A 26,253-nucleotide genomic window follows, 5' to 3' on the forward strand; every position below is an offset into this window, starting at 1 on the left:
AATATAATAGGATCTTTGAAAAATATGAGGCCACTGACAAAACCAACACCCAAGATAGAGGGTGATGCGTAGTATCTACTTGATAAGGAACTTTCATTATTAACAGTGATCTTCCAGTGTCATTTTAACCATTGTTTTAGATGCTTTCAAGAAAGATGAAAGGACTCCTTCATACTCATTTTTATATGTATCTTTCCCCAGATAAAACTTAAAGAAATATTTGAAACTCCTACAGAAATCAGCTTGGTCCTAGAACTCGTCACAGGAGGAGAACTGTTTGACAGGTAAGTTGGATCTAGAAATGTAAGCAAAGAAATACTTGTTTGGGGCCCAACATAACAAAAGGAAATTTTCCCTAATAAAAGATCATATTACTTGGTAAATTTTTCTACAATTAGTCTTGGGACGATTGTTGAAGAAATATGAACAGTATTTAAAAAGACGTATGTAAACAAGAAGTTGGGATGCTTAGTAAATTAAAAAAGGAACACTCTGCTATCTTTCCGAATATTTATTTTGCCAATAAGAAAATAGAACTTAACTGGTTTTTTTAATCATTCTTTTCTCTTTTAATGCTGGGGATTGAACCCAGGATGTTGCACTCGCTAGGCAAGTGCTTTGCCACTGAGCAACATCCTAGCCCTAAGAAAATAGAAGTTCACAACACATTAAATTTAAAAATATTATGAGTATATTTTGTCAGAAAATACTAAAGGAAAAATCATAGAAAGTTAAGCATGTACAATCACGGTATATTATGATATATCATAAAAACATACCATAAAAATTTTATGTAAATTATCATATATTATATAAATAGGATGCATATAGTATATAGTTTATACTGTATATATAACATATAAATGTGGGCATTATATATACCATATAGTAACATTTATGCTATGTTATATGTATATGTATACATATATACTCCATATATAATAATTACTACATGCTATTATAGTATATGATAATACAAAAATCTTATAATCCCATATTTTGATACAAAATTTCATAAACCAGTGCTGATGGCTAAACTACTAAGGAGCTAACTGAGATCCAGATCTCAGTTCAAAGATAACCTGGGCTGCCAATTTTTGTGAGATTGTATCTCCAAAAGAGCCAGCAAAATAAAGCAGGATTGGAGGTATACCCCAACTGGTAGAGCAACAGCTAAGCAAGCAGTCAAGCAAATGTGAGTTCCTGAATTGAAGGCTCAATATGGCTCAAAAAATCCTCAAACTTGCTACTCTTCAAATGATTGTTTTCTTAGTAGTCTGTATAGAGAGACCCATGCTCCCACTTGTTTTGTTTTTGCCAGTTCTTGCCAGTTTTGCTTGTCTGTTCATGGTTCATCCACTAAAGGCAGAGATTTGAGAATGGGAGAGAGAAAGATGTGTTGAAGCCTGTCAGGGAGGTCATGAGGCCAGATACGCTTTAAGTTTCAACCATTTTCAGTCAGAATGATTACTTGTTTCCTAGTGGGCTCTTGAGAAAATTTTTCTGTGCTCCTCTGGGGAGTCCACCAAGAATGGAGTCAAGTAGGTATACATTTGAAGCTGAGGTAACAAACTGTTTCATGTAAAGGTTTTGATTTAAAACGGGGTAGGAGGTGTAGAGAGAGAGAAGTGGGCTGAGTGTTTAGGTCATAATAAATGCTACATATGTATTTGCTGAGTGAGCGAATAAATGGCCAAAGGCTTTACAAGACAATGTATTGTAAAGAGAAAGCTACCTAAAAGGGCTGGTTTTGAGCAAGGAACATTTCCCCTTCCTGAATGGTCTGCATGTTGTTTGGCTCTAAATTAAAGTACTGAAGTGCTAACCCTCAAGATGATGGCATTTGAAAATGGAGTCTTTGGGAGACAGTTATAGAGCCAGAGCCCTTAACATGATCTTATATTATTATTATTATTATTATTATTACATGATCTTATATTAAGAGGCCCAAAAGAGACCTCTCGTTATTTCCTCCAGATGAAGAAAATAGTGAAGAAGTCACTGTATATGACAAAGCCAGCCCTTAGTAGACATCAGATCTGCTGGTGCATTAACTGTGGACCCTCTAGAACAACTTGCTTGTTGTTTATAAACCACTCGTCAAACAATAGTTTGTTAAAGCTGCCTGACCAAACGAAGGTACCTTCCTTCACATTCTTACTCCACTAGCTGAATATTCTGCCTCCTCAAAAGCTTCCTAAAATGATCATACTGTTTTTCTGTTTGTTTTAAATATTACTCAGTGGAGATCTGAATCTTAAAGGATCAAATTCCAGCTTGATTTGGAATGACGTATGTATCTGTAACAAACAGGACTTCCTTAGAATGGACGGGCCCTAAAACTTGTAAGACTATGATAATTTTCTTATTTTAAGGATAATGAACCAACTGAAAAAACTGGGTACTGGTATACTGCTGGTGGGAGTTGTTTGCTGAATACTCAAACTTGCATTTCTGAATCCTGATTCTACCCCTCAAGGATGAATACCTTGACAAATGTATTTAACTTCTCTAAACTTTGGAACAAATTTATAGCTGATATGTGCTGTTACACAAGCTTAGATCACTGAAATCTGCAGTCAGGATAGATGATATTGTTCTAAACACCATCATATTCCACAAGTTTAGACTCTTCTGGATCATCCCATTTGGATATTGCCAATATTTGTTTTTCATGGCTCCTTCTCAGCTGACTCTTTATCATGATATATGCTTTATCTAGAAAAATTAAAAGTTTGTTTGCCTGCTGAGCTGTTAGAACTACCTATTGGGTCTTAGAAGACCTTTCATATTTCTCTACTAATTATGATCTAAAGAGAAGTGTCATGATGTTGTTTAATCATAAATAATTGGAGGCAGGACTGCCATACTGAAGCTGTTTTCTGCCAATAACAGCCTCCGCTTACACAGTTGCCTCTATTTGTTGGAATCGCTTTGGAATCAAGAGTGTCTTCCCAACCTTTCTTCCATGAAAAACAAAAACAAAAACAAAACTGGAATTCAGTTCTAGAAAAAAAAATGAAAATCTAAAGACAATTGGAAATTTCCACTAGTAGAAATATATCAATGAAATATACAAATTTAACAGAAGCCAAAAGCATCCCTGTCATCCAAGCACTTAGAAAGCTGAGGTAAGAGGATCATCATGAATTTGAGGCTAGCTCTCAGTACATGGTGAGTTACAGCCTGAGCTAACAGCAAGACAAAATCAAACCAAACAAACACAAAGATTAAACAGAAGACATTAAAATATGGCAAACAGCCAGTAAAGCACTCTGCTACCGTATGAATTCTTAGTGTTTTTAGAGGACAGACTGCTCTTCTCTGAATATTGCTCATATAACTTACTGAAATTAACTTTGCTTCTCCATTACCTTACTTAACTCCACAGTTACCTGTAAATTCTATTAAGCTGAAAATATATCCTACATTATTATCCAATCTATTATTTTTCTCTTGTGGGCTAAAATATTATAGCATGACCTTTTACTTTCTCTTATGAGGGCAAACTCAAATTTACTTAATTGTGATCAGGATTCATTCCTGGTCTAATGATGATTCTCTATTACCTAATGAATGAGCTAGAGAGCGATTGATGGAGAGATAATCATGTTACTTCATTCTAGTCAAAGTGGCTGGCTTTTATTAGCAAAACATCAATTTTATGAAGCTTATAAAAAATCAGCATATTTAAAGTCCAAGTGGAATCTGCCGTTGCAAGTAGAATCTCAATAGCATATTACTTAGGACAAATGATTAGCGATTTCAGAATAAAATCAGTATTTTTCTGTGTCTTATGAAAAAGAACATATGTGCATTGCATGTACATAGTATCATGGGAAAAAATGCTCCCAAAGTTTTATATTCAGTCTTTTTCAATCTTATCATGACTTTTAAAACCTCAATATAATTTTCATTATATTTTAAGTGAATAAAGTTTGAAGTTGTTTGCTTTGAGAATAAATCATTCGGGTGCTGATGGATCATACCTGTAATCCTAGCTACTCAGGAGGCTGAGATTTTTGGATTGATGTGGTTCAAAGCCCATCCAGGCAAGAAAGCCCATGAGAATCTCATCTCCAGTGAACCACAAAAAGCTGAATGTAGAGCTGTGGCTCAGCTGGTAACCTTGAGCATGAACACTTAAAAACATCCAGGCCCTCAGCTTAAGAAGAGTAAATTATCAAGTTTTTCTTCCTCAAAATAAAATTTATTTTATTGAAATGAATGTCACAGTATATTTAGTCTTCTATTAAATCAAATTTTCCCAGTTTTTACCTAATGACTGGACACTTTGGAAGTTTCTTTGGCTTACCTTTCCTGTTTTCCTAATGTTTCTTCTAGCCAGTACCAAACACTACACATAAAAGATTTTAGAACTTAAAGTGTTGAATGCCATTTCCTGCCAAATGAATATGTTTACTTTTGCTTTGACCATGTTTAAAGTATGAAGATGATTAGTCTAATATCAGGGCATATTGAGCTGGTTCAAAGCTTCACTTACTGAGAGCTCCTTTATTTCGTGTCAGATTCTTCTAACAGAGTTTTGTTCCTTAAAGGTCAGGATTTTAAGCCTAGGGTTCAGCAATGCTTCTCATTTCTGACATATGCATGATTGCTTACTTGGGTGCTCAGCTTAGTGAGATGGAGAGAAGCTATGCACAACTTCCCAGGTGCTGTTTCATAATCAGTAAATGTCGTTCTAGGAGAAACAGAGCATCTAATGGCAGGTTTGCTTTGCTGGGATTTCTTCATTCCTGGATCTTGACTTCCTAAAACCTTTAGTTTCTTGGTAGCTTTCTAACATCTTTAAATAGATTAAAAGAAAAGCATGTTGTGTTTAGCTTGTTTTCATTATTCTTGCCTAGAGGCTGAGAGCAAAAATTCACACTTGGTTTAAAATTCTTTCACTGGCTAGTGTGTTTTTGTCTTTTAAAAAGTCAGCACAGTGGGTAAAAGCAGGATGGAAAGCAGTTCTTCCACAATATAGAAAAGGAGAATTGTTGAAGATCTGAGATCTTTTTAGATTAGGCAGGTAGACTGTCATTTGGTTCAACACTTTCTTCTTCACATGGCCAGGCTTTCTTGTTAGATCACCAGTCCCTTTCATATCATGTCCAAGAGAATGAACTGCTGTTTATTTATGAATACCAGATATAGTGATTGTTGCTATGCAAAGCTATATTTAGTCTCTTTAATGATTCTTCAAGTTTTTGAAATAGAATTTATTACCTGTAATGAAAGGCATTTTTGTATAGCTATTGGGATCCTGAGAGTGTACAAAGTATTCATTATGGTGACTTCAGTACTCCTCATCACAACACATACACAGACAGATCTTTTTTATATGTTTTTATTGTAAAAATATTGTACAGAGGGATTACAGTTACATGAGTAAGATAATGAGTATATTTCCTATTGAGCATTGTTACCTCCTCTGTTTTTCCCCTACCACCCCTTCCCTCCCCACCTCCCCAACTCCTCCCTCACCCCCCCTTCTCCCCTGCCGAAGTTGTAAAGTTCATTTTCAACATAGTGTCTTGTACATCTCATTGTTACAATGGGTCAACCTGTATCCTTATTTCAGCATTTTGCTGTTTTCCTTCCCATCCCCAAACTAGAAAAATGTATATACAAGATGCAGGGCACCAACATCAAATACAGTGAAAACAGGTTATACCATTGGGAAAGGACATACAAGAGAAATGAAAAAAAATCACATAGTACTTTTTAAATGCATTAAAAACAATAGAAATAAACAAAAAACCACTTGTATCCCTATCTTGGGGTTCATTTCACTTAACATCATCTTATATGGTCATATGTACATAGCTTTTGACCTTTTCTGCTTGTCCTAGACTTACACTAATTATTGCAAATAAGGGAAATCATGGGACCTATGTGTCTTTGGGCCTGGCTTACTTCACTTAATGTAATTTTTTCCAAGTCTTTCCATTTCCTAACAAATAGGATGATGTCATTCTTTCTGATGGAGGCATAGAATTCCATTGTATAAATATACCACATTTGCTTGATCCATTCATCTACTGAGGGGCATCTGGGTTGGTTCCATATCTTAGCTATGGTAAATAATGCTGCTATAAACATAGCTGTGCGGGTAGCTTTAGTATAGCCTTGTTTGTGATCATTTGGGTAAATGCCTAAAAGTGGGATTGCTGGGTCATAGGAGAGCTTTATGTGGAGTCTTTTGAGGAACCTCCATACTACTTTCCAAAGTGGTTGAACAAGTTTACTCCCACCAAAATGCAGTAAGGTTCCCTTCTGTCCACATCCCCTCCAGCATCTGTTGTTACTACAGTTCTTGATTATAGCCATTCTAACTGGAGTGAGGTGGAATCTCAATGTTGTTTTGATTTGCATTTCTTTTATGGCTAGAGAAGCTGAGCATTTCTTCATGTGTATATTGGCCATTCTTATTTCTTCTTCAGAGAAATTTCTCTTTAGCCCACTTATTTATTGGTCAGTTGTTTCTTTAAGGATTTGTTGTTGGGGGATTTAGTTTTTTGAGTTCTAAGTGTATTTTAGATATGAGACCCTTGTCTGTTGTGTGGCTAATGAAGATCTTCTCCCAATCCATGGTTTCTATTGATCTTGCTAGTATGTCTTTTGCCATGCAGAAACTCTGCAATTTCATGCAGTCCCATTTTTCCAACTTTTCTTTGATTTGTTGGTTCTGGGTCTTTATTAAGAAAAATTCGGCCTGTGCCAAGGAGCCCTAGAGTTTCTCCTATTCCTTCCTGTAATGTTTTCAGGTGTCTGTTTTGACTTCAAGGTCTTTGATTCATTTGGAGTTGGTTCTTATGCAAGGTGATATAGACAGATCTAGCTTTAGTTATCTAAAGATGTTTAATCTAGCCGGGCGCCGGTGGCTCACGCCTGTAATCCTAGCTACTCAGGAGGCTGAGATCTGAGAATCGAGGTTCAAAGCCAGCCCGGGCAGGAAAGACCGTGAGACTCCTATCTCCAATAAACCACTAGAAAACTGGAAGTGGCGCTGTAGCTCAAGTGGTAGAGCGCTTGCCTTGAGCTGAAGAGCTGAGGGACAGCGCCCAGGCCCAGAGTTCAAGCCCCATGACCGACAAAAAAAAAAAAAAAAAAAAGATGTTTAATCAATTTTGCCAGCACCATTTACTAAAGAGGCTGTCTTTCTTCCATTCTATTTTTTAGCTCCCTTATTGAAGATTAGGTGGCTATTGGTTAGACAGATTTTGATTTTATAGGGTCAGAGAAGTCTATAAACTTCCAGCTTTTATAGGCTCTACTGACAATAATAATTAATAAGATTAAACTCAAGAATGTCACATCCCAAATCATATGACTTTGTTCTGAATGCCAATATTCTTATGCTTAAAAAGAAAAATTCTAACATTTTTGTCTTATTTGAATGTTGAGATAATTGGAACATAGTTGGTTTTCCTACCATGGGTATTTCAGTTCCCGCATTTATGTCATTTTATGTGGCTTTCTGTGAAGAAAACAAATACTTAGACTCATAGTTAGATGTAGGGTCCATTTTTTTTCTAAAAGTTTGGATGTAAAAGAGAGGATAGATGTTCCTCTCTTAGAAGCAGAAAGAAATAAGATATTGAAGAAACAAAGAATGTAGGGTAGTTAAAAAAAAATGAAAATAACAAAGTTTTAGGACTTAATACAATTCTACTTACTCCTAAACTAGTAAGCTATCTTCTTATTCTTTTATGGATGCAGCCTCCTAGGTCAGAGACAAAGGATTTTAGTTCTCCTAGCACTTCAAATCCATGGACACCCACAGCTTCCCTTTGTCCTTTAGATTCCTTGTGGGCGTTACTGCAGGCCCAAGTGGACATCAACACTTAGAGTAGATATGTGATAAAAGGAGAAATACTTCAAATGTCACCAACTGAGTGGAAAACCATTCAGTAATGAAAAAGACTTCTTTTGATGCATAGTACATGATTGCATCTGGAAAGCACTCTGTTTGATGTACTATGTTCCATTTATATGGAAGCATCAGGAGGGGCAAATCTGTAGTAAATACAAAGCAAAACAATGACTTCCTAGGGCTGTGCATGGGGGTTTGTTGGGGTAGGAGAGGTTCATTTAGTTCATACTTACTAGACTAGGCTCTATTTTTCTTGTATTTTTGGAGACAGAAAATTTATCTCCTAATAATAGCCAGGAGAGAAGGGAGTAAAATAAGGTGCTTGAAGAAGGAAGACTTTTCAGTTAGTTGTCTCCTTGTTGATTTCTTTTTTTTTATGTATATATAAATGTTTTTATTGTAAAAATACTGTACAGAGGGGTTACAGTTACATGAGTAAGGTAATAAGTACGTTTCCTATTGAGCCTTGTTACCTCCTCCTTTGTTTTTCCCTACCATCCCTTTCTTTTTTTTTTTTAATTTAATTTTATTTTTTTTTGTGAACATACTGTACAGAGGGGTTACAATTACATGGGCAGGATAATGCGTACATTTCTTATCAAGCATTGCAGCCTCCTCCTTTGTTTACCCTTCACATCCCTTCCCTACCTCCCCCCTACCTCCCCACCACCCAATCCTCCCGCATTTCGCCCCCCCCACCAACGTTGTAAAGCTCGTTTTCGACATGACCTTGTACTTCTCATTGTTGCAACAGGTCCACCGAAATCCTTAAACGACTTGTTTTTCCCCATCTCCTCCACAAGTTATACTGACATCAAATATAGTAAAAGTAGGGGTTATACTGTGGGGGAGGGACATACAAAGCAACAAAGAGATAATCTTATAAATGCGTTAGAAACAAATGCATGAAATAAAAAAGCATTAAAATACACATCTAAGGGTTCATTTTCCTAACATCACATTATCTGACCTTTTCTGCTTGACTCATACATATACTAGATATTGCAAATAAGGGAAACCATGGGACCTATGTTTCTTTGGGCCTGGCTTACTTCACTTAATATAATTTTTTCCAAGTTTTTCCATTTCCTAACAAATGGGGCAATGTCATTCTTTCTGATGGAGGCATAGAATTCCATTGTGTAAATATACCACAGTTTCTTGATCTATTCATCTACTGAGGGGCATCTGGGTTGGTTCCATATCTTATCTATGGTAAATAATGCTGCAATAAACATAGTTGTGCTGGTAGCTTTAGTGTGGTCTTGTTTGTAAACATTTGGGTAAATGCCCAAAAGTGGGATTGCTGGGTCATAGGGGAGCTCTATGTGAAGTCTTTTCAGGAACCTCCATACTGCTTTCCAAAGTGGTTGAACAAGTTTACACTCTCACCAACAATGAAGTAAGGTTCCCTTCTGTCCACATCCCCTCCAGCATCTGTTGTTATTAGAGTTCTTGATTATAGCCATTCTAACTGGGGTGAGGTGGTATCTCAATGTTGTTTTGATTTGCATTTCTTTTATGGCTAGGGAGGTTGAGCATTTCTTCATGTGTCTATTGGCCATCCTTCTTTCTTCTTCAGAGAAGTTTCTCTTCAAGTCTTTAGCCCACTTATCTATTGGGCAGTTGTTTCTTTGAGGATTTGTTGTTGGGGGATTTAATTTTTTGAGTTCCAAGTATATTTTAGATATGAGATCCTTGTCTGTTGTATGGCTAGTGAAGATCTTCTCCCAATCTGTGGGCTTTCTATTGATCTTGCTAGCTATGTCCTTTGCCATGCAGAAGCTCTGCAACTTCATGCAATCCCATTTGTCCAACCTTTCTTTGATTTGTTGTGTTTCCGGGTCTCTATTCAGAAAATTTCGGCCTGTGCCAAGGAGACCTAGGGTTTCTCCTATTCCATCCTGTAATGTTTTCAGAGTGTCTGCTTTGACTTCGAGGTCTTTGATCCATTTGGAGTTGATTCTGGTGCAGGGTGATATATAAGGATCTAGCTTTAGTTTTCTACAAGTAGTTAACCAATTTTGCCAGCCCCATTTACTGAAGAGGCTGTCTTTGTTCCATTCTATTGTTTTAGCTCCCTTATAGAAGATTAGATGGCTATAGGTCTGTGGGTTCATTTCTGAATTTTCAATTCTATTCCATTGGTCCTGAGATCTGTTCTTATGCCAATACCAAGCTGTTTTGATTACTATGGCTTTATTCCTTGTTGATTTCTTTCCCAAGTTGCTCCTCCCTTCTCCACCTCTTAAATTACTTGTTTCCCTTAAATGTCTTTCTACATTGTCTGTAAATGAATTCAGCATTCATCTGTGGTCAGCCTCACTAGTGACCACAATCTCAGGAGAGATGAAAACCAGGCTATCAACAGTCAATTCCCACTGTCATCTCTAAGTCAGTTTGTCCTCAATGAACTCAGCATCTTTTCCCGAATACTCAGTCTTCCTTCACCTATGAAGGGACTCAACAGCTAAGCTAACTGGCATTGATTTCCCCTCTTCCTTTCACTCCTGTCTGCCCTTCCTCAATACTTCTTCCTCTGAGCAGCACTCTAATTCTTTCCCTTCACCCGTTTCCATGGCTTCTCACCTTTGGAGTCCTTGCATTGCTTTTCCGATTACAATAGATTTCTATTTGCTATTAGTTTCATCACCTTCTGTGTTTAAAGTCCAAATTTGTGCTAAGGGTGTACATTGTCTCTATCCCCAAAGAGCTCAAACATTAGCAAAGGGAAAGAAAACTATAACATGAACTCTAATATTTTTAATAATACCAACACATTCCCTCCCCCCCCCAAAATATATATATATTTGGACCTTTAAAGACAGCCACAGATCACAGGAAGGGGTAGATGAATGAAGACAGGAAGTTGGGGAGAATGTGCTCATAAAGTCAAGGCATATCCGATGAAATTAAGAAAATAGAGGGAAGAGGCAGGGTTGGGAGAGATGGGGAAGAATAATGAAAGCAGTGACATTGATCAGGTCACGTTGTATTCATAAACTGCTTTGTTGAATGGCAACTCCTTTGTACATCTACTTAAAAATAATTTTGAAAATATTTTTAAAAAGCCACAAAGCCTGCTAGTGGTGGTTCTCACCTGTAATCCTAGCCACTAGGGGACTGAGATCTGGGATCTCACTTTGACCCCAGCCCATGCTGACAGATTCAAGAGATTCCAAGTAACCAGCAAAAATAAAGCTGGAAATGATGATGTGGCTCAAGTAGTACAGCACCAATACTAAGTAGAAAAAGTTAAGAGAAAGAGCAAGCCCTGATTTCAAGCAAATCACTACCTGAATGAGCACACACACACACACACACACACACACACACACACACACACACACACACACACACATCTACACACACGCAACTGAATCAAAAGATTAAACAAATAAGTGGTAGCAAAGGACTAAAAATAAACTAAAGTTAAAAATTAATACCCAAAACATACCTCAATAAGCTATTTTGCATTTGCTGGAAGTTGGCCTCTTAAGAATTTATGTGCTCAATTTGGCATATAGACACTGCATATAAGATACAAAGCAAGGGGCTGGGAAGGTGGCCCAGTGGTAGAATGCTTGCCTTGTATGCATGAGGGTTCTATTCCTCAGCACCACATAAGCAAAAAAAAAAAAAGCCACAAGTGGTGCTGTGGCTCAAGTGGTAGAGTGCTAGCCTTGAGCTGAAGAGCTGAGGGACAGTGCCCAGGCCCAGAGTTCAGGCCCCAGGACCAGCAAAAAAAAAAAAAAAAGATACAAAGCAAGAGTCAAGCAAGAGTCATTAAGTCTAAAGTGGCTTTAGGGAGGAGTAGAATCTTTTGAACAAGGTCTTTCATGGCCATCAGGAAATTAGCAGGTAGAGGAAAGGACCTTCCAGAGCAAGGAGATAACCCAAATCACAAGACTGGGGTGGGATGAATGTTAGTTTCCTTTTCAAGTGTTGGGGTAGGTTGAAAGCAAACACTGTGGCTCTATGTTTGTCAGCTAAATGGTTAAGTAACAGTATGCTCTCCAACAATTTAAATAAAGACTCTGGATCAGTCTTTTCATTTATAGCTAGAGAGAATTAAACTAGTGATCCACTGGGCCGATTTGTAGGCCTTCCCTCCCTCCCTCCCTCCCTCCCTCCCTCCCTCCCTCCCTTCCTTCCTTCCTTCCTTCCTTCCTTCCTTCCTTCCTTCCTTCCTTCCTTCCTTCCTTCCTCCCTCCCTCCCTTCCTTCCTTCTTCCCTTCCTTCCTTCCTTCTTTTTTTCTGGTCCTAGGGCTTGAACTCAGGACTCAGGCACTGTTGCTGAGCTTCTTTGTTCTCAAGACTAGTGCTCTACCGCTTGAGCCACAGACCACTCTGGCTTTTTCTGAGTAGTTTATTGGAGATAAGTCTCATGGACTTTTCTGCCTGGGCTGGCTTTGAACCACAATCCTCAGATCTCAGTCTCCTGAGTAACTAGGATTATACACATGAGCCACCAGCACCCAGCTGTCCTCCTCTTTCTTAAGTGTTGCATGTCCCTAGCTAAGGCCCACATTGACCTAGGATGATCTCCCCACACTCCCTAGCACTCAGATAAGGTAGCATCTTCAAAAGTACTTTTTTGTCATATGCAATGTGGCAATATTAATTGCCCCTTTCTTAAAAATTTTATTTGAGGGCTGGGAAGGTGGCTCAGTGGTAGAGCACTTGCCTTGCATGCTCAAGGCCCTGGGTTCGATTCCTCAGCACTACATTAGAAAAAAACTGGAAGTGCCACTGTGGCTCAAGTGGTAGAGTTCTAGCCTTGAGCTGAAGAGCTGAGGGACAGCGCCCAGGCCCAGAGTTCAGGCCCCATGACCAGACCCCCCCCCAAAAAAAATTTTTTATTTGAAAGGTGATGTACAGAGGGTTAGAGTTACACACGTCAGATAATGAGTACATTTTCTTTTGAACAGTATCACGCCCTCCCCTGTTCTCACCCAGTTTTTCCCCTCCCATCATCCTTCCCTACTGCGTTGTATAGTTCATTATCAACATAGTGTCTACTGAATATCACTGCTGAATTGGTTTACTCTTTGAAAATATTTTTTAATGTATGAATCTAACACCCTATGGAGGAGTTCTTAGAGAAAGCATCAGAACATGCATGTCATCAACAAAATGAGAAAAAGAAGTAAATGAAGTCTATAAAGGAGCAGTGGATTTACATAGGCACAACAGAATTCATTTTATAGTTTTATATGTCACAGTATAATAGTGTTCTGTTAGCCATTAAGACTTGGTTCCTGAAACTCACATTATTTGGGGCTTGTGCCATCTGATATTGGGTCCTTCAGTACACATTTTCATCAGACCAGTGTCTTTTTTCTCATGATCCTACAGTCGTCTAATCACAGAGTCATTTGAGAAAAGGCTGTGATTGGTAGACAGAACAGTAGGCCTTCTAATCTACGTGCCAGGAAGTCTGAGTGCCCCGGCCTTGATCAGATTAGCGCTCTTCAGCTGCAGTGCCTGTGCTAACTGCTTGCATAGAGATGTGCTCAATTCAATTTGCAGCAATTAGTGTGGCAGAGGAAAATACACAAGAGTCATGCATTAAAGCAGAATCTTGGAAAGAAATAGGCATTACCCATATTTTCCCATTATGCAATTTTAAAATGATAAGAAGGAAAACAGACCTACTGGAGAGAAGAGGCATGCATGAACCAGCACAGCAAGCCCTGGAAGGGAAAAGGTCAATACTGGAGGAAGAAAGTCTGTCTCAGCCGAAAGGGTTTTCTGTCCTGTATTTCCTTCCTGATCTCCAGACATCTGTTAGGAGCGCAGTCCCAGGGCAGCCTTTGGTCAGTGCTGCAGTGAATCTCCTAGGCCTGTGTTTTAGCATGGAGCCTTCTAAACCAGTCCACCAATGGAGTGGTATGAGATTGTTCCACACAGACAAATTACATGTCCTTGGGCCTTTGATTATGATCCTGAGATTCGGATTGCATCATAACTACTTTCTTACAATTTTGCAAAGTTGAGTTGAGTGAATTTTGAAGGAAAATAGAGCCACACTTATACTTAAATATAAAAGTTTTAAAAATCCAAACTAAATTAGTCACTATTTTTACTGCTTGAAGGACCCCAGGATGATTGAATACTTGCACTGGTTCTGAATATCAGTCACTAGCATATCATTTTATATCAAGCTGTAAATTCATGATTAGCCATAGTTCAATTTCATTGTCAGGTTTCAAAGATGCAAACTATATTGCTTGCATAAAGGAATTGCTTGTACCACTTCTTGAAACATTCTATTTTGCTGATTTTAAATCATTTTGATGTTTAAGATAAATTTCAAAAAGTATTTCTATTATAGAAATATCTAAAACTGTGTAACTTTTTTTGTGTGTTCCTAAGGCCAGCATTAATCCTTTTTCTTACAGGGTTTCATAGGGGAAAAAAATGATATGCCTGTTTTTCTTCTGGGGCCACAGTCAATCCCAGTGCTTTGTGTTCCCTGTGAGAAAGAAAATTAGGCAAAGGAACTGGCAAAATGTGCTCTGATTTTTTTCTAACGATCATTCAGAAATACCTGATGATGCCAGGTATTTCTTGACTGACTTCGATGAGCAGGGCTTACAGCTGGGCTATGACTCAGGCCAGTTGTCCAGAAAGAAGACTGAGAATGTTGCCCAGTGTCTTGCTAAGGGCATTATACCGACCTAACTGCTGACACTCACTTGACCTAAATGGACAGGAAAAGGTAGCAAGACTTCACTTGCTGGGTCACTAATAGATTCACTTATCATCATAGTTTTTTATAAACCTGGATTTGTAACTCAAGAAGTTCACTGATATTGAACTTTCTAGTTAATATCAAGAGGCCAAGATGGTTATCTTATTTAATTATTTAAAATGAAATGTCTGAGTTGCTAACCCTGTGATATGCTGTTTAAAAGTATCTGAAATAAAAACTCCTCTTAGCATGAACCTGGAAAAGAAACAATTGAGTAGGGGTAGGGGACCAAGCAGGGAATTGGGGTTCACATTGAGATGAAGTAGGAAAAGTATCTGTATTTTGTGTCTTTATCCTATATACCTGCTCTAGAAATGCTGATTCTCGGTGCAGAATGAATAAATCCCTTAGTTCTATTGATCTGGTATAATAGGTAGCACACCTGTGATGCATGGATGTGATAACTTACCATATATGATCACATCTGGGGTATAACCCATCAAATTCTTTTTATGTCCAGAAAGTACTGGGGCTACATGTATACCTGTATCATATTCTTGATACATATTGTCTCCCCACCCTCATTCTCTCTGGCTGTAGTCTTCTCTTTATTTGTAACTGTTTCCCTTCTGCCTGGTTCCATGTACCTTTCTTTCCCCTCCCCACATCCCTATTTCCGCTCTTCCTGAACCCTAAACGTACTTTTCAGGTCTGAGTTGAGATATCTCTGGAATCCTTCTCCTATCCCTACAAGGCCTCCAGAACATATCAGTGCCTTTTCTTATAGTTCTTAGCCCTCTAAGGTCTCTATCACAGCATTTGGCAGATGTGTTGGTCGTTGTCTTAAAAGCAAGATAAATCCCCTGAGTACAGGCACTATGTCTTGTTCACTGCTGAGTGCCTTGAACATCATAATTACTGTGCAATATTTATTGAATAATTGAATGAGTGGATATATTTCTTGGAATGCATTCTATCTGTTAGTTAGCTGAACTATTTTGCTCTTAGAGAAAATTAGTGACATTTCTAACCATCCTTCATATACCGTCAATCTTTCCTCTATCTTACTTAAGAATGAATCTTCAGAAAAATTCACTCCTCCATCCTTAGACATTTATACAAGGACATGTTTTAGAATGCAGACAAAGTTTTAGCCCATCAAAGCTACTATATAACAAAATTCTTTAGAGCGGATGGTTTGTAAACAGCAGAGATTTGTTTCTTACACTTCTGAGGTCAAGAAGCTTAAGATCATGAACTAGCAAATTTGATAGCTGTGGGGAGGGGAAAGGGGCTGCTTTCTGATAGAGATAGCGCTTTCATACTATGCTCCAAGATGGCATAGGGGGAGACAGCACTGCCAGACCTCACTCATTTCTAAGGGCACTAATTCTACTCAAATGATCTACCCTTAGAAATTTGAATCGTCTAAATACTTTGTGTACAGGTGTGAAAATGAAGGAAAGGAAGCTTTCTGAGATTGGAGGAGGGGCATGAAGGGGAATGGTGGAGTGGTTGGTCTGATCTAGTCCGATTGTGCACATATACGGACTTGCCATAGTGAAACCCTCTTGTGCAACTAATTGATGCTGATAAAAATATGAGAAAAAAGTTGATCACTTGCCAGTGGTTCCACACCAATGTCATTGTGATTGGTACATTGGTGGTTAGGTTTTAACATCTGAAGTGTGGGAGCACAGAAACATTTAGCTCATATCAGGCACCAAATCCTGAATGATACCCAAATGAGTCTACACAAATGCCCGACCTAAACTAAAGTTTGAGACTTCATGATAAATCAGTATAGAAAGGAAATTCCAGTGGGTGAAGCACTGCCTCTCCAAAGGGTGCTGGTGCCCAGAACAACTATATATTTAATAGTTAATTAGAATAATTCTGTAAGGCTGTACAAGCTGACCCTACTCAACCCAAGAAGTGCCATTTGCACAGACTGAAGGCATGAGCAGTGCCACCTGCAGAGTGCCACAAAGCAGTTGGAAAGCCCTGGTCTGGCTAAGTGCCTATGGGAAAATCTGTATTTGATTGGATTGCTTTGTTTGGTAAGCTGTGAAGTAAATAATTTTATCCTCTTCTAGGGAGAATGAAGAGTTGCAAAGAAAATTATATTTGGTCCTCCTTTTCCACCATCTTTGTAACAATTCCCCTCCTTTAACAAGACTACAGAAAGTCATACTCCTATGTTTCAGGTGCACTGCAAAAAGGAGAACCCAGTTACATTCCTGTGGGCTGATGGACACATCATGAAATCTACATTTAGTGCAAAATGCAGAGAAATGTGTAAATGATAATCAAAGTGCTCAGCCTATTGGGTCATACTGAATCATCATTCTTTGTCCTATTATACTTAACTATTAAGTGTTCAGGAAGCACAGTTTAAGAATTATTTCAATTGAAATTTGAGAAAGCAAACTACTTAACCTAATGATAAATTGGAAAAAAATTGTAGCCTTGTTCAAGATCAATTAATAATCATCCCTTGAATATTATAATCTAGTTTCTCATTTTATTTGGTCTGAAGAATAACGAATGTCCAAAATACAAAAAGATTCGGAAGGATATTCTATGGCTTATCCTTTGAAGAGATGATGAGTCTGTTTCTTGCCAATGTTTTAAATAAATGAGTGGTAAAATAAAATATTTGGAATTTTTTCAACAATATAGTTTTTGTGTACCTTATAACGATTATCATTGAGTTCTAAGATTTATTTTTTTATTTTATCGTATTTGTTTATTTCTTTTCTTTACCTTCTAGCTCCTAGGTTGGCAATGTTTTACAGATTTTAAATTCGGGTTTTTAAATTTTTATTTTATTGTAAAGATGCTGTACAGAGGGGTTATAGTTACATGAGTGAGGTAATGAATACATTTCTTGAGAATTTACAGCTTCCTGGTACAGTATTTAAAGAAAAAACAAAAACAAATGAAGATACCTTAATAACTAAATATGTTCTATGTACCTCATTTGGATACTCCTTCAAACAAACAAAATTCTAACATGTTTGAGAGGACTGGAAATTTGAAACAGTATGTTTATTGATATTAAAAATTACTACTACTTATAGATATGATATTGTCATTATGGTTATGATTTTAAATATCTGTTATCTTTTAGACATACTTTCTTAAATAATTAGAAATGAAAATACATGGTTATCTAATGTTTGCTTCAAAATAATAATTAGGGGCACTGTGGCTCCAAGTGGTAGAGTGCTAGAACAGCACCCAGACCCTAAGTTCAAGCTTCATGACCAACGAAAAAAACTAATTAATCAATAATGATAGTTGCAGTAATTAATCAGATAAAAAGATTGGCCATAAATTAATAATTATCGAAACTGTTTAACAAGTTGCATTGGGGTGTTCTATTGCATAATATCTACTTGGCTTGTGTTTAAAATGATTCACAATATAAAGTTTAACGGAGTATTTTGTTTCCTTTTCGAAGAGATAGACCATTTCAAGAGAATGTGAAATAAATGTTTTTCATTTTCCCAAGTAAAGCTCAAGAGTTTCACAATAGCAGTTTACGAAAATCTTTCCCCTGGTGTGATGATAGCCTGCTGTAATTGTTTAGATGGATCTTCTTTGACATTAATCTAATTAAATTCTTTTATCATCCACTCAACCAAATGTATGTGTCTGAGAAGCATGTCGTGTTTCTTTTAGGATTGTGGAGAAAGGATATTATAGTGAGCGAGATGCTGCAGATGCTGTTAAACAAATCCTGGAGGCAGTGGCTGTAAGTAAGGACCGGCATTTCCCACCTGCGTAAGCTTCCATGTGTCTTCCCTCACAGCGAGCACGTAAGAAGTGCAGCTCTGCGATAAGGCGTAAAATGGACATCAAAAATGTATTGAGGGCTGGGAAGGTGGCTCAGTGGTAGAGTGCTTGCCTTGCATGCCCGAGGCCCTGGGTTCGATTCCTCAGCACCACATAAGCAAAAAGAAAAAAGCCGGAAGTGGTGCTGTGGCTCAAGTGGTAGAGGGCTAGCCTTGAGCTGAAGAGCTGAGGGACAGCGCCCAGGCCCAGAGTTCAGGCCCCATGACCGGACCCAAAAAAAAAAAAAAAATGTATTGAATACTTACAGGAAGATACGCTTCATAAAATTATATTGATGAGTATATTTTATAACTTATGTACGTTTATTTTTATTCGACTCTGAAAGATGCAGCCCACCTAAACTAATGCTGTTTGTTTAAAATATTATCATGAGGTCCTATTAGACTTCAGTCTCTTTCCTGTCTCTTTCTCTTAGCTCTCTCTTTCACATTTTGTGAGGTTGTTTTCTCTATTATTATTGTTGCTTCTTAGTTTGGTGGGGAACTGGAGGAAGATTGAATGAATGAGATAACTATAAGCCTCTGAGCATAGAGTTTATTGACTTTTTTCTTTCAAGACAAGAAATGAGTGACTTAGAAGGAAAATTGTGTAGCCATTTTATTTTGTCCTAGGAAGAAATATAAATTAAGATTGTGCACGGAAATATGAATTAAATTGCATTGTATAAACTGATGATGGAAACAAATGTACACATATTGATGAGCGTATAATTTTGAGAGGTTTGTTTGGATTTCAGGTAATATCCTGTCTAGATAAAACAGACTACATATATTCAATGAGGTATAGTACATAGAAATTAATTTGCTGAATATAAAGCCAGAGACAGATTACGTACTGAACAAACACAACAAAACCTAAAGAAAGATGTGTATCAGAATCAGAACAATCCATAAAGACCAGAATTAAGATATATGCTATTATTCAGAGTTAGTTATCTAATCATTATTAAGTACTTTAGAAATCAGCTAATGTGCTACAAGTGTCCTACTAATTTTACCCCACAAGAAAGAAATGGCATAGGCATTAACATTCAACTTAATGGAAAGATTAAGTGAGATACTATATGGAAGCCATAGCAATGTTCCAGAAAGGGAAAAGAGGAGATCTATCTTCATTCATTTAAATATGTATTACATGTTACTAAATCTATTTGAATATAGAATAACTGATGACACATGCAACTCCAGTTTGTGAAAAAGTTTTAAAGAGAAATGTGCTGAGCATTGAGAAATTCTGCTAGGTGAGGGTGCGGGGGTTGCAGTTTACCCAACTGGGTTGATATAGCCTCTTGATCCTAGTTCTATCGCATACTGTTGTCTAGCAGACAGTTTGTTATTTTTTTTCTGGGACAAGTGCACACTTTGTCCTGGTACCCTGTGAGCCAGTGGGAAAGGAATGTGGTAGAGACTTATCTACCCCTAGCCACTACACCCTTCTTACCCTCTTGTACTGGTAAAATATTATTTCAGAGTGGAGTCATTGTTTCATCTGGGTGCTAATCACAGACTGTGACGTCAGGATGGGTTACTGTGAGGATACAGAGGTATGTGAAGAACCCAGCCAAACAGGCAAACAGGAAGGTAGCAGTCAGGACTCCTTCCTTCACCCATTGCTGAGTTTTTCTCATCGCTCTTCCAGCCAAACTCCACCTCACAGACTCAGAAAGTGACATGGGCTCAATTGGAATGCCCTGCATTAACACACTTCCGTGAAAACTCAACTTAGGTTTTTTCCTCAGATACCACAAATAGAAATACCACTTAATTCCTCCTTTCAAGATAGAAGCTACCTTTGGCTCTAATGAAAGCCAGGCATCCTTTTCTAGTTCAGCCCTACTTTGGAGCAGGGTAAGAGTATACAGGTTCCCTCTTGGTTCTTCATCTCACTATTTTTTTTGTTCCTCTTGTAATCACTGCCTTACTTATGTAACCGTAACCCCTCTGTACATCACCTTGACAATAAAACTTACAACAAGTGTAATAGAGCTATAAAACATAAAACTGAGATCAGGAAATGGATAATAAAGATAAAAGGTTTTTTAAAAAAGGATACAGGGCCCACAAGGCTAGCTCTGATTGCAGGGGGGAGGGTGGTTGTTTTGGGGGACAGGGCAGTTATTTCTCTAAGTAAAACTGACATACTAAGAGATACACTTTTTACTACTGTCTGTCCTGATACTTTTAAAAAACACTAGACTTAGCCGGGCGCTGGTGGCTCACGCCTGTAATCCTAGCTACTCAGGAGGCTGAGATCTGAGGATCACGGTTCAAAGCCAGCCCTGGCAGGAGAGACCGTGAGACGTTTATCTCCAATAAACCACCAGAAAACCGGAAGTGGCGCTGTAGCTCAAGTGGTAGAGCGCTCGCCTTGAGCTGAAGAGCTGAGGGACAGTGCCCAGGCCCAGAGTTCAAGCCCCACGACTGACCAAAAAAAAAAAACAAAACTCTAGACTTTTTTCACATTCCTTTCCATTCCCATATTTTTGATAGTCAGTTGTTTGTTGTAAAAGCATGATTCCCCCTTTGAAGATGATTTACTTGGGCCAGAAACCCTATTTGTTTGTCATGTATGAATTAACTTCTCTATAACCAATGTTAGTCATGATTCACATTCCCTCATTTCTTGTCTTTGCACTTCAAACTGTTTTACTGTAGATATATGTAATGTAATGTGTCTCCGATTCAACACCCTCAAGCTTTCTATCTACCACACAACAGTTGTTAAAATCCTAGAGTTTATCCCTCTACATGTCCTCAAATGCTAGTAATCCCCTCAACAAGTCTTGACTTACCTCCAAATTATAACACAAATTGGACTATTTTCTTCATTTTCACTAAATCCTAATATAGTTCGCCATCATCCCATTTGACTGCAACATCTTCTAAATGGACAACCTACTTCTGCCACTCAATGCCTTTTCCCTCACATCATCCCAAATTTTTATTTAAATCATAAATCAATGATGTCATGTCTATGTTTACAACCATCAATGACATCCCACTGAAAGTAAAACAAAGTCAGAATTCCTTCACATAGCCTATAATACCTTACCTAGTTCAGGTTCCTTCCAGACATCTCAGTTTCACTGCATACCATTTTCTTGGTTTCCTTTCCTGGATTTGAGCCAGGACTCTGAGGACTCTACATTAGTTCCATTCTTGGGATGGTGTTTTTTTCCTGTGCCTGGGACACTCTTTCATCATGTCCTTAGGGTCTTACTTTCTCACTTCTTTCAGGGCTCTGCTGAATTGTCATCTGCCTAGAATACCCTTCCATGACCCCTCTACCTAAAGTCATGCCCAACACTGCCTCTCCAAATCACTTCTTAAGTTCACTGCCATGCACACTTAAAATCACTTGGAATTTTATGTTGTTTTCTCAGATTCCATAAAACCACCATCTAATTCCAAAAACGTAGTAAACATATTTTTCTCCCTTATATCCCCAGTGCCTAAGAAAATATCTGCTTATAGTAGATGCTTAATAAATATTTACGGACAACTTTAGTGAAAACACCATCAACCCACTCCAAAAGAGCCAACATTCTACTTCCTATTTCTAGATGGTGATACATCCTATTTCTTATTTCACTTGAAACAAAGCAATATGTCTTGCTTCTGTGCTTGCAATGGTTTTCCTGTTCCCTCATTATCCTTAGATTCTAGTCCTGTCCTTCAAACCCCGTGTTCCTCAGTATCTTCTTTTTGGTTGCTTTCATCCATTTAGATAAGTTTTTGCTCTTTGGGTTATCACAGTGAGTATATTCCGATTCACTGATACCCTAGGTAGCTGACAGAGGAAAATGTTCAGCAAGAACAGTGGATGTTCTCAAAATTTTCCACTTATTGGAATTACAGCAACTAAGAAAAAGAGGCTAGAGTAATGGTGCCCTTTGTAGGGTTGCCTCACATAGAACAAAGAGTATAGAGTTTCTAGAACTCTATTCCAGGTTTTCAAGGATAAAGTCATTATTGCTAATTGTGGGTGTATATATTATGTGTATATACACCTATAATAGACACATATATATTATTTTACCTCCTCTCAGCACTTTAAGAACTAGATTACAAGGGGCTGGGAAGGTGGCTCAGTGGTAGAGCGCTTGCCTTGCATGCATGAGGCCCTGGGTTCGATTCCTCAGCACCACATAAGCAAAAAGAAAAAGCCGGAAGTGGCGCTGTGACTCAAGTGGTAGAGCGCTAGCCTTGAACTGAAGAGCTGAAGGACAGCGCCCAGGCCCAGAGTTCAGGCCCCATGACCGGGCCCCCCAAAAAAAGAACTAGACTACCACATTTGAGTCAAATACTTTGTAAGACAAACTTTATTTTAAAAAATCATAGTTTCTCACTGCAACTGAGAATTCCCATAAAGAAAGAAAAAATTGAAATCTACTCCCTAAGTGTTTCACAGGTAGAAAGCAAAGCAATTTAAAACTTGTGAGGAGTGGCTGGCATTTACAAAATAGTTTACTGTTAACAACAGAGTTATAGATAGTTATAAAAAAAAAATGGGACAGTTGGGAGCTCAAAGCAATTGGTGATGCAGCTCACATTCTTTCCAGATCACATAGTTACAAGATGATACCTAAGCTGGCAATTGAAAGTACAGAAGCAGAAAACATAAAGACTGAAAAGTTGGGGGACAATAAGTTACAGATGCAATTATATCCCTTATGTAACATGTCTTGCAGTCCTTCCCTCTGTATCCCCTGCTCCATTCTGACTCTTTCCCCCATACATTTTGCAACAGTTCTTAACTGTAAATTTGCTACTTTTGCTTTGAAAGCCTAATTTAGTAGCATCTGTGCACCTTTTTAAAGTAAATGTGAAAGATGCGTCAACCTTTTGAATTTGAAATTATTCAGTTTGCCTTTGAAGGCAAATTTAAATCTTCCTGAGTATTAGATCTTTGTGAAATGAATTCCAGTAATTCCTCAGTTGTCCAAATCAATGTGAACCCTTTGGGGAGGATCACCATGTCCTAGTACAATTCCAACTTTTAAGTCTCTTTAACCCTGGCTTGTAGGGAAGAATAAAAGACATTCTATCTCCCCTGACTTCTCTTATTGCTGCTACTACCACCTTCTGCTCTTTCCTCCTTACTACTCAGCCTGCTGTGACACTTTTCTAAAATGTCACTATTTCCCATTTTCCTACCACTGGTGCATTTTCTATTTTCTTTTTCTGATCACGGGACTTTTTGCTATGTCTTGTTTTTAAAGGGATGACTTCAGTACCTGAAAAAGAAACATAAACATTTGGAATATAGTGCTGAACTTGTTTTTAATGCCATTGCTGGGGCTTGAACTCAGGGCCTGAGCATTGTTCCTGAGCATTTTTACTCATGATTGGTGTTTTACTACTTGAGCCATAAATCTACTTCTGGCTCTTTGTAATTAACCAGAGATCAGATTCTTACAGACTTTTCCCACCTGGGCTGGCTGGGAACCATGATCCCCAGATCTCAGCCTCCTGAGTAGGTAGGATGGCAGGCATGAGCCACAGGCACCCAGCAAGTACTGAATTTTTAAAAGCCTCAAGGGATGACTGAGAAACTATTAAATCAGCCGGCTGACCCAGACATGTGTTTTGGTTAGGATTGTGTTCAATGCTGGGATGGTGGTGAAGAATTGGCAAACAACAGCACTGAACCTGTTAACTCTAGAAAAGAAAGCAACACAATATTTGAGCATCAAAGAAAAACAGGCAGTAGGAACAAGGTAAAGATGCATTAAAAGATGAAATAGTTTAACGCCTCTTTTGGGTAACAATAAAATTGCTTCCATGTGTAAATCCTAACAATCATCAGATGTAGCTTATTCGAGAATAAATTAAAGCATTGATAATTAAATAGTTAAAATAATAAGTTAAAGCATTGATAGCTCAGACATGAAAATTGAAAAGCCAGTTGATAAGGCATTGCAGGGGTCACCAGCCACCCTCAGATGGAGAAACAGAGTGAAAAGATTGCAGTCACTGAAACTTGGAAAAATGGGGGTGGTGCTCTGTGAACCTAGAAGGAAGGTTCACTCATTTGGTGCACAGAGGAATCACAGTGAGGCTGGACCTTCAGTCCCCTAGGATGCTTATCCAGCCAGCTAGCACTGGTTTAGCTGAGAAGCAGCATTATGAGCATTGGAAAAACTACAACTGGGAATTACCTGCTACCAATAAAGCAGTCTTGGACAACAAATAGGAAGGAGCACGGCCTCTCATCTTCCTCCAACCTCCCACTCTCTCTTACAGGAAACCAGAGCCAGCACGAAAAGAAAAATAGTAGTTTAAATTCAAATTTCAGCATATAAAACCAACTATAGAAGGATAGATTTTTAAGAAGAGAGACCATGACTTAATAAATATAAAGAAGGTTTAAAAAAATAAATTCTTAGTTTCTACATTTATTAATACCATCTTCAAAAACATTCAATCTTCAAGGTGTATGAAATACATGTAGCAGTTAATGAGATCAAAGCTAGAGAGACAACACAAAAATAAATGCTAACTGTATTTATTACTGAGTACTATGCGGCATAACATTTATACATGTAGTAAGTATTAGATAAGTCAGCTTTATATTATTTATCATTATACATACATACATAAAAATACTCATATGTATATATGCATATATAATGTAATAATATAAATATACATAAATACATATATGTGTATATACACACACGCACACACATATACATATTCCTTGCGGGAAGAGCTCTTTTAGAAAGATGGAGGACACTCAAACTGCTGCTTTTCCCAGCTTCCTGGTAGCCAGGACATGGGATCTGCTCTTGCCCAATGAGTTCTGAGCCAAAGTCTTTTACAAGTTCTGGGAAAAGTTTCCCATTAATAGTAGAGACCAAGGGGATGACAGGCTACTTCTCCTTTTCACTGTCAAAGTTGAGACTGAAGAAGATGCTACAGATGGATTTTTCTGCCTTGAAATTACAAGGAAAAATGTTAATTTGTGTTGAAGAAGGCAAAAGGAAGATAAAGACCACACTGCAGGACTTTTCCTCCTGCTTGATGCCTAAGAGAACCATACCAGCACCTCCTTATTTCTTCATTTTAAGTTATATCTCCTATTACTTGAAGCAGGAAGACATTGATCCCTCTCTTGATAAACTTCTGGGCATACTTTTATGATAGTTTTCCATCCATCTAATCATAGCACAAAGGGAATATTCCTACGTGGAAATATTCTGGCTCTACAAATTTCCAAAAGTTGAGTTTCCCTGAATATCAAACACGTACCCAACACAGTGCTAAATCAGGATTGTGTATGATTCAAAGTTGAGTGGTATTGAAAATAAACTTGGTCCTGATTCTCTTTTTTGGTTTCTCTGAATATTATTCCACTTACTGTTGGTGAAACGGTTCTGAGAGTTCATTTAACTCAAAAGCAGAAACAGTAGGATTTTTCCTTGTTTGAAATCTGTTATATCCATGGTATTTGCACTTTCTTGGGAAGATTTCTTTTTTCCTGTTGATAAAATCTAAAGGAAGGTAGCATCATAATTTTATACTAGCATCATAATTTTACTAGCCAAAAGCAAGCATCTGTTTTACTGAAATATATTTCACTACAAAGTATATAGTTTACGAAAAATTGAGAAAGTACAATAACCAGAAAAGAAATAACAAACATTTCTATTAATGTGCTAATACTCTGCTTTATCAGCATAGCAAAGTTGATTAGTGGCTCACGTGAAGCACAGATATGTCTTCAGAATGAAAATTTGGAGCAGAAAAATAATCTACGTTCTGAAATTGAAAGCTCAATGTTTGGAAAACTGGAGATTAAAAAAATGATT

General features: G+C 37.8%; 1 protein-coding gene across 1 annotated transcript in view; it reads left to right on the top strand.

The window, feature by feature from the left end:
- Camk4 (calcium/calmodulin dependent protein kinase IV) overlaps positions 1–26,253 on the top strand; it is a 212,878-nt gene that overhangs the window by 134,201 nt on the left and 52,424 nt on the right. The window contains exons 4-5 of the mRNA XM_042691927.1: positions 202–284; positions 18,267–18,339. Of these exons, the coding sequence (XP_042547861.1) occupies positions 202–284; positions 18,267–18,339 (156 nt within the window). The remainder of the gene's footprint in view (positions 1–201; positions 285–18,266; positions 18,340–26,253) is intronic.

Source organism: Dipodomys spectabilis, unplaced genomic scaffold (assembly GCF_019054845.1).
Source record: "Dipodomys spectabilis isolate Male_0828 unplaced genomic scaffold, ASM1905484v1 ptg000147l, whole genome shotgun sequence".
NCBI lineage: Eukaryota > Metazoa > Chordata > Mammalia > Rodentia > Heteromyidae > Dipodomys > Dipodomys spectabilis.